At 48.0% G+C, this 12,476-nt stretch overlaps 1 protein-coding gene across 4 annotated transcripts in view; it reads left to right on the top strand.

Annotated features, from left to right (window-relative positions):
• DPF3 (double PHD fingers 3) overlaps positions 1-12,476 on the top strand; it is a 243,182-nt gene that overhangs the window by 136,551 nt on the left and 94,155 nt on the right. For all 4 annotated transcript variants that reach the window (XR_011432201.1, XR_011432199.1, XM_005605293.3 and 1 more), the window contains exon 5: positions 3,834-3,929. Coding sequence is in view for 2 of the 4 variants with exons in the window: in XM_005605293.3 (XP_005605350.1) it covers positions 3,834-3,929 (96 nt within the window). In the remaining 2 variants the exon portion in view is untranslated. The remainder of the gene's footprint in view (positions 1-3,833; positions 3,930-12,476) is intronic.

Genomic DNA, 12,476 nt, shown 5'->3' with positions numbered 1-12,476 from the left:
GCATTTAGGATATCTAGTACTTTTATTGCTATTCATGTATTACCCCCACCCCTAGTTTTGGACTTTCAGATCTTTGATGTCAATGTCTGTCACATCTGTATTTCCCATTAGAGTATTGCTTGCTCAGTTAGTGTAATGTGTCTGAATCAGTGAACAGGACAGACCCATATCTCAGAAACCTTGATGCTCAAGTGACATTGTGACACCATCGTCATCCCCGACGTAAACTGAGTTTACTACATACAGAGCATGGGGCTGCCATCTACTGTGCTGGAAGCCCAGCCCGAGACCATAAGCCAATGAGTTTACATGTGTTTATTGGCTTTGATTATTAAAATAAAGTGCATATGTAGTAAATGGATTGTTTGTTCATTTTTTCATTCATTCATTCCACTGAAGTTTGTTGAGTACTCCTCTGAGCAGGCTCTGTGCTGGGTCCTAGGAAACCAAGAACCCAAGAGAGACCTGCCCCCTCTGCTCATCGTTATCTTCCAGTGTGACCCACAGACGGAAAGCAAGGAAACAAACAGAATAATTGCATTTGGGGATAAGTGCCACGAAAAGGGCAGAGTATGAAGGTTCAGTATAAGTCTAGGTGTGTCCTAAGGGAGATGAGGAATTTAACCTCAGTCTTGTGGGATGAGAAGGAGCCAGCAAAGTGAGGATCCCAGGGAAGGGCTGTCCGGGCAAAGGAAGCTTCTGCTGGAAGGCCTCAAGATAGGTTCGAGCTCCTTGTGTTGAAAGAACAGACAGAAGGCCGGTGTGGCTGGAGCGTGGTGCCAGGAGAGAAGGGCCTAGGATGGAGCTGGAGTGGTGAGCGGCACAGACCATGCTGGCTTCTCAAGACATGGAAGAGGCTCTTGATTTCATGGGAAATGAAAAAGGAAGCCGTTTGGAGGATTTTAATCAGGGCAGTGAATCTGCGTTCCGTCAACATCCCTCCGGCTGCTTGGAGGGGAGAGGCAGGGCCAAAGTGGCAGGAGGGGAGTCAGTTAGGGGATTTACAGTGTTCCAGGCCAGAGATATTGGAGTCTTTAAAAAGGAATTCCTTCTTCTTCTTCTTTTTTTAAACACAACCACAAACCATTGTTATCATCACTGTAAAAACTGTTTAGAGTAACAGGGAGAAAAGTTATTTTAAAATGTGTTTATTTTCCAGATAATGACCTTGGGAAGGGGATGTAAGTGTGTTACTGGGGGATCGGTTTCATCTCTAGTTGGACACCCCTGCCCTCCACTCCTAATACAGGATGCCCCCTCTGCTTCCTGAGCCCTGACTACGACCTTTGTTTGTTAGCAACTCCTGGCTCCTCCCGAGTTATGTAGTGGCTTCTTGTGTCAGGGCCATGTTGCAGGAAATGTAAACACACTGGGGTGGCGGGTGTCACCTCTGAGGCCTGGGGCACAGGCTAGAGGTTCTAGAGACACCGGGAAGTTGATGGGGAAAGGGAGGGAGAAGTCACTCTGTTCCTGGACGATGAGGCCAGGTGGCACTTCTGGGGACTAGCTCAGCTGCCTTCACTAGTCTTTTACCTTCCAACCCAAAGTCCATATGCGGGTAATAAATACCTTCATAATAAAAAATGAGAGTGGAATCAGAATGTGCTGAGATGCCAGAGGCAATGACCTTTAAATTTGAGGCACTTGGAACTTACCAGGATTAAATGACTTCAAGACCCAGAGAGTCTGCAAGATGGCTGTGCCCACAACAACAACAGTCTGCAAGATGGCTGTGCCCACAACAACAACAGTCGTAATAAGGATACCTCGTATTTATCCTATATCTTTTCACCAAAGGCTGCAGGGCATTTGAATTGTCCTTATCTTGCTTGACTTTTGCTTGTGTTCTCACTTAGAGTTCAAGAAACCAAGATGCAGGGGGCAAGGAGGCTTGCTCTGGGCCTGGGCCAGCGTTTCCTACCTGTAGGCCAGAGGGCGTGTCCAGCAGACATGATGCTACTTCTCTGTTAGATAGCTAAGGTTGGCCCAGAGACCCGTAAGTTGTCAGTTGATGACTTCCCAAATAGACCTAGGAGAGAAGCCAGAGAAGGATTTTTAGACATGTTCTGAGTTCTTTGGAAGGATTTGGTAATTAGCAGTGTCCTGACCCCTGTGATTAGATAGAACTCTGGCAAGAAGGCAGTGGGAGAAGGTCACTGGTAACTCACTCCTGAGCTTCCTGCTTTGAGGACAGGCCTAAGGCATTATCCAGGAGGCCACTTGAACAGTGATGGTGATACCCAATGTCAGTGCAGTGCGTGCTGCTTTCTGAGCCTTTTCATAGCTGTGTGATTGTCAAACCATCTTATCATCACCACAAGGATGGGTGGATGCTGTTATCCCATATAACATGTTACCCACCCACTTTTCCAGCCTCATCTTATGCCAGTCTCTCCCTGAGCTACTGAGCTCTGGTCGCACTGGCCTCTTTCTGATGGTTAGACAAGCCATGTTCCTCTCCCGACCTCACAGGGTTTGCTCATGCTGTTCCCTCTGCTTGGAATACTTTCCCTCCCTCCTCTCTGTTCCCATTCCAAGGCTAGTCTTTTCTCCTCTTTACATCTCCACTCCTTTAGGTCACGTCCTCAGGTAAGCCTTATATGACTCTCGGATTAGGCAAAATTTCCTTCTAACACCCTCTCACAGCAGCTTGACCTTGCTTGTCACTGCTTTCCAACAGTTGTAATTATATGGTTACGTATGTTGTTTAAGTCTTTCCTCCCTTCACCAGACTGTAAAGTCCATTGGGGGCCAGGACTGTAGCCATTTTGCAGCTTGACTAGCCTAGCACCTGCTGTGTAGTCAGCACTAGACAAATGTTTGTTGGTTGAATGAATGAATGAATTCCTGCTTTGTAATTGGGGAAACAGACATGAAGAGATGATGACTCAGCCAAGTTCACTCAGTGAGCCTGTAAAGAGACCCCCGGGGCCCCTGAAGTGGAGTCCAGTGGGCTCCATGCCCCGTCCTGCTCCTCCACTCCCACTCTGGGGAGCTGAGTCCTCTGCCACAATCTATCATCCCTCCCTTAAAGGGAGTGAAGTGCTCAGGCTCCTACAGGAAGGGTATGCCATGACACACCTTGATCTTCAGACACAGGGCTGAGAACGACTGGGAAACTCCGCGCTGGTGAACTTGACCTTGCTTTGGTCATGAATTCGCTGTATGATCTTGAGCCATCGCAACTTTTCAGCCTCAGTTTATTCACCTTTAAAGTGGAAATTGGATTCTCTGCTGCTGTGTGACTCACAGGGCTGTGGGAGAGAGAGAATTAAATTCATGATCTTTAAGCTCCTTTACAACTAATGTGCTGTAATAAAAATCCATTTTTCATAAGAAAATAACAATAGATGCGTATGAACAACACATTAATGTCAAATTCTGGGCAGATGAACAGGAAGTTACTTGTTTTCATCCAACAGGGCAGGATTCCGGAATGGCAGGGAAGGGAGAAATGTATTTTCATATTTCTGAGGTGGCCCTTTAGGAACAAAAGGCAAATTACATTAAAGAAAGTAAGTTTTGACAAAACATCTTGGACCCACATAGAAAAGTGTCCCTACTAGAGTGTTCTCTTTTTAGAAAACTCTTCTTGGGTGAAAAGAGTTGAAAAAGGTCAGCATTCTGGGAGGACTTGGCTGCAAGGGGCCCAAGCATTTGAAAGAAGGTTGGTACCCCCGAGAGCATCTCAGAGACCCTGCTTCCCAGGCAGTGGCAGCATCTTCATTTCGTTAAAACACAGCAACAAAACAGAACACCCCTCAAGCTACCCTCTCGTGGTTTTCTCCTTTGCATTTTATTTCTCAATCCTATTCATTTTCTTGTCATTTCAGAGGGTTTTGGAAAATGATGAAAATGTAGAGGAAGGAAATGAAGAAGAGGATCTAGAAGAGGATATTCCCAAGCGAAAGAATAGGACCAGAGGACGGGTAAGCTGGGATGCCGCGGGGAGGCCAGGGGCCAGGGAGGCCGAGGCCACGCAAGCGATTGGTCCCCAGACTCAAAGTCACGTTGCAACCAGATAGAGATCCTACCCATGGTCTTCCTTGCAGAATATTCAGAGAAGAAAACTCCAGAAGAGCTCTGACCCCAGATGATAGCCTGCAAGGATTTAGAGCTGGCAAGAGGGACAAGAGGAGGCAGAGGGTGCCCGAGGGGATGGTGAGGTCCCAGGAAGGTTGGGGGTGGGGTGAGGGTGAGGGTGGAGGATGAGGAGAATGTGACTGTTGTCCCCATTACTCGGTCATAAAAGAAGGCTGGAAGTTTCCTGTCCCTGGGGCCGCCCCAGAATGACAGGCTCAGGACACCTCCTTTGGGGTGTATTTCACTAGGTGGAGGGTAAGAGAGAGCTGGGAGGGCACGGGGACCACAGCGGATGGTTCCAGGGCAGGGGTGGCATGGGTTTTAGAGACTTGCGGGCCTGGAGTGTGGCAAGAAAAGGCCAGAAGCCTGGAAGGGCAGAGGGAAAATCCATGGTGGAAGGAATAAAAATATGAGAGTGACCTTTGAGGGGAGGGAACCTAACATGCCCACCCTCAGGCATTCAGGTGGTCGCCCAGAGTCCTCATGTTCAAGCCCAAAGGGGCTTTCTGTGGTCACTTTCAGGAGTCTAAAAGGTTGTCTGACAATAACCAGGCAGAGTGGGACCTCGGGGGTGAACTGCTGCTTTCTTTCTAAGAAGTAACTCTTGTGGGCCTGTCTAGCTCCTTCTGGCTCCAGGCAGACCCTAGCGCTCCACGGACAAGACGCTGGTCCTGGGGGCCCTGTGGGTTTGGGTCCAGTGATAATTATGGCAAGCTTCTCTATTCCCATGGTTCTCCTGCCTTAGTAGACATCAGAATCACCGGGAGAGCTATCAAAATGCAAATCCCCTGGACCGACTTCCAGAAGTTCTGATCTAGGAGGCCTGGGGTACCGCCTGAAAAGCTGTGTTAGAAGCAGGTTCCTAGGTGACTGGGGCAAGTGGTCCAGCACTGCCCACACTGAGCTAAGATGCTCTGACCTGTTGACAGGAGCTGGAATTTCTCAGTCTGGGTGGGGCGGCCCTCTGATGGGCACACCTTGTATAGTTGCTGCCCAGCTTCAGCAACGAGCAACGTGGCAACCATCTTGTTTTATCTATTCTTTACTCCAAGTTTTTGTTGGTTTATGTTTGTTTACTTTTTTTTTTTGCGTGGAATATTTGAAAGCAAGTCCTAGACATTATCATTTAACCTGCACATACCTAAATGTCTATCTCTAACAGATATCATTATCGCACCCAATAAAAATAACTCTTCTAATATCTACTACCCAGACCCTGCTCATTTTCCCCGGATTTTCTCAAAAGTGCCTTTTTATAGTTGGTTTGTTTAAGCCTCCTATATTCTGTAACATACCTCTTTCTTGCCGCACCCTACCGCACACATAGTTTTTTCTCCATGCCATTTATTTGTTGAAGAACTTGGGTAGTTGGTCTTAATGGAATTTCTCATATTCTCGATTTGGCAGACTGGTGGTATTTAATGTGTTCCTCTATTTTCTTTATTTCCTGAAAATTGGGGGTTTGATTAGAGACTTGATTAGATCAGGATATTTGTGTGCGCGTGTGAATATCTTTTTGGTGGGGCAAGTATCTTTCCTAGGTAGTGACGTGTGCTTCCTGTTGCATTGCATCAGGAGACGTATGTTGTCCAGCTGTTCTGCTTTCGGTGGTTGTGAAATTGGTCAGTGGATTTGGATAGTGTCAACCTGATCTCTCTTCATAAAAGTTCCCCATCAAGTTTTCATCAATTGTTTCATCAGCCATTGATGAACTTGCCTAGACCCATGACTTAATTGGAGGTTACAAAATAATGAATGTCTAACTCCATCATTAAAGGAGGCTTTAGAATGTGCAATTTCTGGGCCTTTTGTGAACTCCAAGAGCTGGATACCTCCAGACCTGCTTCCATCCCTTCCCTCACCTCAAACCAGACGTACTCAAGTAGATTGTGGAGAATGGTGCTCTTCCCATCTTCTCCACCCCCAACCTAAATCTAGACGATTGGACTCACAGTCAGTGAACATGAATTGGGTGTCTTCTGTAAGAATACCAGCAGTAGTGGCAGCAGCCATTTATACTTACCATATATCAGGCGTGCAATGAGGCTCATTACAATAAGAGTTACCATACAGAGAGTGATAACGATTTATACTACATTCTCTATTTCTGCATTGTCCATTATGGCAGCCACTGGCCATAGGTGGCTACTGAGCACTTGAAATGTCACTAGTCCAAATTGTGCTGCAAATGTAAAATATTAGATTTCGAAGACTTGGTGTAAAAAGAATGCAGAATATCCCTTTCCTATTTTTAAATATTGATTGCATATTGAAATGATAATATTTTGGATACATTGGGTTAAATAAAAATATGTTATTAAAATTAATTGCACCTGTTTCTCTTTTTACTCTTTTTTTAATGTGGCTACTAAAAATGATGTATGGCTCATATTATATTTCTGTTGGCCAGCATTGCTTCTTTCATGCCTGTAAGTTGGTATTATTACTCTCAGAGAGGTTAAGCAACTTGCTCAAGGTCATCCAGTCTGGTAAAGAAGAAGCCAGGATTTGAACATAGGTCTGTGCTTTTTCCACTAAGTCATGCCTGACCTAGTGCCCAGCATGTAGCCAATGACCAGTTTGTTGAATGAATGAATGAATGAATAATGGAAAAAGAAAGAAAAGTCATATTTCAACTTCATGGGAGCTGAGAGAAGGCCTGAACACAGTGAGGGGCCTGGTTGGGGCCTAGACCAGCTCCAGGCCCACCTGATGTTGGAAGGGCAGTTGAATGGCTCTACGTTGTGCAGTGACATTGTGGACATGTCACCCATGGTGGGAGCCATGGGAGGACCTGGGAGAGTGAGGATGAGTCTGCCTGTGCTGGAGTAAGTGTGAAGCTGCTTCACCCATAGCCTCAATTAAGCCACCCTTTAAAGCAGTGTATTCAAGCTGCTGCTGGCTCCTGGAGAACAGTCACTCCCATTTCTGTCGTCAGAACTGAGAGGCAGCCTAAGGCTGTAGACCTCAGTGTGTGGTCCCTGGACTGTAGCCTCAGTATCACCTGAGATCTTGTTAGAAATGTGGGACCCCAGACTCCACCCTAGAAGGACGGAATTAGAGTCTGTATTTAACAAGACCCCCAGGTGCTTTGTGTGCTAATCGAGGAAGTCGAGGCTAAGTAGTGATTATTCGGACAGCCTCTGCTTGGTGTGAACTGTGAGTTCAAATCCCAGCTCCACCATGTACTAGACTTTGGGTGAATTATGTAACCTCTGTGAGCTTGGCCAAATTATATACGTACTCTGGGCCTCAGTTTCTTCATCATTAAAATGGAGATAATAATACACAGCCAATTTTGAGTAGTTAATAAAGGCTAGATATTATCAGGAGGATACAAGCAAAGAGAACAGCTCTTGGAGCTTTGACAATGGAGATATCCTGAGGGGTGAGGGAAGTTCAGACCCAACAATTAATAATTGTGTCTATGGCAACTTTAGCCCAAGAAATCAAAGCTCTTTAAAATTCACAAAATTCCTATGAGTCATGCATGTGAGTGTTAGCAATCAATCCATCAGTCAATCAGTGAGTATTCATTGATGTGCTGTGGTGCAGTCTGGGGCTTCTCAGACTTTAGTGTGCACATGAAGCACCTGGTGATCTTGTTAAAGTGCACATTCTGATGCTGTTGGTCTGACAGGTGGGGACTGAGATCTTACCTGGTTAATAAGATCCCAGGTGATGCCAGTGCTGCTGGTCTGAGGACCACACTTTAAATAGCAAGGGTGTAGAGCAGTGGTTCTTGATTGTTTTTGATCTCAGGAATTCTTTACTTAAAAATTACTGAAATTGGGGCTGACCTGGTGGCGCAGCGGTTAAGTCCGCACGTTCTGCTTCAGCTGCCCGGGGTTTGCTGGTTCGGATCCTGGGTGCGGACGTGGCACCGCTTGTCAAGCCATACTGCGGCAGGTGTCCCACATCTAAAGTAGAGGAATATGGGCATGGATGTTTGCTCAGGGCCAGTCTTCCTCAGCCAAAAAGGAGGATTGGTGGCAGATGTTAGCTTAGGGCTAATCTTCCTCAACAAAAGGAAAAAAGAAAAAAAAATTACTGAAAGCCCCCCAAAAGCTATTGTTCTTGTGGGTTATAACTAGTGATACACACCGCATTAGAAATTAAAACAGAAAAAATGTTATGCTTAAGAATACCCCTAACATACAGTGTGATGACATCATCATGTCATGTAGCCTCTGGAAAACTCCGCTGTGCACTTGTGAGAGCATAGACTTCAGATAACATCTTAGTATTATTGTGAAAATAGTTTTGACATTGCAGACCCCTGAAAGAGTCTCAGGAATCCCTAAGGACCCCTGGACCACTATTTGAGAACAACTGGTGTAGAGGAATAGTGCTCTGCTTAGGACCGAGTCTGTCCTGGTTGAGGGTCTTGTAGTTTCAGGAAATGCAATGGCTTAAGCAAAAATTGGAAGTATTTGACAAGCTGTGGGTCAATGCCCCATATTTGAGCAATTTTTGAAGACTCAGACCTCAGGAAGGAGAATAAAGTAGAAGGGATTTAGGACTGTGAAAAAGTAAGGAACTCAGGTAGCTTCTAGCCTCTACTCTCCTTCCTTCATTCTTCTTTCACAAGATGGTCTTTCCTGCTTCTCTGTGCACATGGCCGCATAGCTCCTGAATTTATGAGTCCCCAGTTCAAGTGACCTGTACTAACTAGAGCCACTGTTTCCCAATTCAAAGTCCCTTGGAAGTAGAATCTGATTGGCCCAGCTTGGGTCAGGTGTCTGCTCCTGAGCCGGTCAATCAACTGTGGCCAGTGGGGAAGGGACATGTGGTATAATCATGGCTGCCATGGCCCCCCAACGGGTGAATGGGAAGGTGAAGTGGGGAGGAGTGGGGTGGAGTGGGTGGTTCTCAGAGAGGGAAGACTGGTTTCTTTTGGACAGTCAGCCTCAAAGTTTTCTATAATAGAATCTGGATACCTGGGTCTGCTCCTTCTACTGGCTCTGTAACAGTGGACAAGTCGTGAACCCTCTCAGAATCTGTTTCTTCAAGTGCCAAATGGGAATCCTAACGTTACCTGGTTTAACTCAGAGGGTATTGGAGGAATAAACTGAGCTAATATATGTCAAAGAGTTTTGGATGCCATGTGCCCAGCACAGTGCTAAGTATTAGGGGTTCATAATAAAGCGTGAAGTGCCATCTTTGTCCCCAAGGACCTTGGAATTAAATTGAGGAGAAAATAATAATAGTCATGATACAATTAGAAAGTAGCAGGCTTCTGACTATGCGCTAACCAAAGGCAATAAGAGTTCGGAGGAGAGAGAAAAAGATCAACTTGGGCAAGGAGGGGAAATAACGTATCGAGCACTTCCTGTAGACAGTGCTGTCCTCTGTGGTTTCACACACCCTCAGCTCCAACCCTCTCAGCAACTCTGCAATAAAGGTGTTGCTAGGCCTGTTTTTCAGTTGAGAAAACGAATGCTTAGGGAAGTAACTTGTCCAAAGACACATAGCTGGTGTTTAAATCTAGTCTGTCTGACTTGAAAGCTGATGCTCTTTTTGCTCCTCAATGTGGCCAGAGGAAGATTCCTGGAAGAGTGGGATGTTGGCAGGGCTAAAGCATGGATCAGATGTGGACGGGCAGAGGAGAGGCTAGTCCATGACAGGGATCAATAAAAACAAAGTTGTGGACGTAGCATGAGCATGAGGTGAACCTGATGGGATTGGCGCTAGGTTACCATTGGATGTGTTAAGTGGGTTTAAGATGGCAATGAATGAATGGGTGAATGAATGAATGACCACAGTTTCCTGGCCTTCACTCCTTGTCTAATTGTCCTGGGAGTCACGCAGGGTGGACTGGGTAGGGCAGTGCAGGGTTAGAACCCCAGCTAGTGGGTTCTTTGAGCAGTTCAGCCATTAATTGACGAGCTCCTGGATTAAAATTTGGAACAGAAGGGAAATATGAAGCCTAAGATGGCGTTTGAAGGAAAAAACAATAGCACTTGGATTTGGAGAATGAATGAGAGGCAGTGAAGATGATTGACTCACTGACCAACTGACTGATTCGTTCATTTATTCAGCAAATGTTTATTAAGCACTTCTTAAGTGGCTGGCCCTGTGCCAGGTTCCTAGCATAGTGGTGGCCCAAATAGACGTGTTTCCCACCCTTGTGTGGGAGAGAGAAAACCAGCTAGTACACAGCACATGTCTAAAATGTCAGACAATGCTAGGTGCTGGGATGAAACGTAGAGCAGGGCAGGAGAAAGAGAACGATGGGGAGGGTATGAGTGGACATCATCAAGCATGGAGGGCTTCTCTGAGGGTGTGACGATTGAGCAAGACAAGTTGGATTCTGAGTTTCCAAACCTGAGATAGTCCAGGAGACTGTAAGAGTGCTACTGCCACAGGAAGGGTCCCATGTAGTCCCCTCAGTGCCCTATGGCCACAATTCCCGTTTTGCAGTTGAGGAAGCTGAGGTGCAGGGCGAGTCGGGGAGCGCACCGTCCCCTGCTGGTCAACACTGCCGAGTGAGATGGAGCCTGGCTCTCAGGAAGGCAGGGCCTCTGCTTCCCGCTGGCTGCTCCCCCGAACACTGTCTCCTCCTCCTCCTCCTCCTCCTCCTCCTCCTCCTCCTCGTCGCCCAGGCGGTATTTTTAGTCTCTCGGAGCCCCCTCCCGATCTGAGCCGCCGTCGCGTCCGTCATTCTGCTTGACTTGCTTTCACCTGCTCTGAGGCGGCTGTGACAGGGCTGCGGGCTGCACACGTCAAGCTGTCCCTGGCTTCACTGAGGGGGCATGGTGGGGCAAGGGCAGCTGAGGGTGACCACCCTGGGCGTGTGGGCAGGCGGGGAGGCCTGTCAGTGCCTAGGGTGGCTGCTGCCAGCACCTCACAGCTCCCTCTTCGGGTCAAGTCTGAGTCACGAGGGCAAGGGGAGGGGGCTGCTGGCTGTCATGTGTGCAGGGGCGGGGGGTGGGGAGGCAAGGAGAGAGAGACCTGTGGGAGGGGGGAAGGAGGGAGGTGGAATTTTGTAATTTGTTTTGGAGAGAGACAAGCTGAGGGGGTGGCAGAGGTGGTAGCTTGGCAGGTAGTGTTGATTGTGAAGTGTGTGTTTTGTGAGAGTGCGTGAGCATCAGAGGCCTGCGGTACAGGCCTTTCCGCTGTGAAAGCCCCAATGAGTATGTGTGTGTGTGTGTGAGAGAGAGTGTGAGTGTGTGTGTGTGTGTGAGAGAGTGTGAGTGTGTGTGTGTGTGTGTGTGTGTGTGTGTGAGCATTGCGGGCCTTGCCACTGTGAAGTCCCCAGAGCCACTTTTCCAGGCCAGGCCCCTGGGATCGCCCCATTTTCTCTGCATCCCAGGTTGCTGCCATGTTTTATTTCTCATCTGCTGCACCTTCCTCTCTGTCCCCAAAGACCCCAGCAGCCCTTTCCTTGCCTGGGGTTTACTGCTACTCATTACCGGAGAGTGACCTGGAGGAGGCTGGGGTGCTACACACGTGACCGGTGTGGGACTTACAGAGGTTTAAAAATAAACCCTGCCGAGCTCTCATAGCCACTGTCCCGGGGCTGCAGAGTTGCCAGCTCCCTCTCTGGCTGGCCTCTCCTCTCCTTGGAGGTAGAACTCATTCCACCTCCTCCTCCCCTAGGTTATGCTGACCTGTCTGGAGATGCACACTGGGTGGTGGTGTCAGGAGTCCAGCCCCAGGAGATGGTGAGGGGTCAAGGTCACTGTCTCTGGCTGGAGGCCTAAGGCAGACCGCATGGGGTGGCTTGGCTGCAGCTCACCCCTGTGGAGTAGGCTGAGCCGTGGAGAGACGAGCTCCCCGTAGGCTGGGCTCAGGCCCCACTGCCAGGCCTGGCTGGCTCTTGAGAGACTAGAGCAGGGGAAGTGTGAACACAGGAGCTGCGGTCCTGACTGCATGTGTGCTTCTTGTCCCTGTCAGGACTTGCTCCCAACATGCCTGTCCTCCGGTCAGGTGAGGGAAGCAGAACTGGCATGTTCGTGTGGGGTCGATGAAGCTGGAAGGCTGAGCAGTTGGAGGAAGAGGTCCTAGCGGCAACAGTGGAGTATGGGAATTCGGTAGATCCAGGCTTTGCAGTCAGAGCATCCTGAGTTTGCGTCCTGGCTCTGCACTTAGTAGCCAAGTGACCCTGGGCAAGCTACTTAACTTCTCTGGTGCCTCAGTCTCCTGACCTATAAAATGGAGCTAATAGTAGTGCCCTCCCCGCCTTGGAGTTGTGAAGGTTAATGAGATGATGCAGATGAGTGGCTGAGTGATTTGAAGCAAGTTACCTAACCTCTCTGGGCCTCAGTTTCCTGGCCTGTAAAACGGGGTGGGTATTGGTACAAATGTGATGAAAGTTGAATGAGGAGATGTAGACAAAGCGTTCAGGGACTCCCAGACTACGTGCTCGAGAACCATAGTGACAATCAGAA

This window comes from Equus caballus, chromosome 24 (assembly GCF_041296265.1).
Source record: "Equus caballus isolate H_3958 breed thoroughbred chromosome 24, TB-T2T, whole genome shotgun sequence".
Classification (NCBI taxonomy): Eukaryota; Metazoa; Chordata; class Mammalia; order Perissodactyla; family Equidae; genus Equus; species Equus caballus.
The sequence above is the reverse complement of the archived record's forward strand: the minus strand, read 5'-3'. Positions and strand labels throughout refer to the sequence as shown.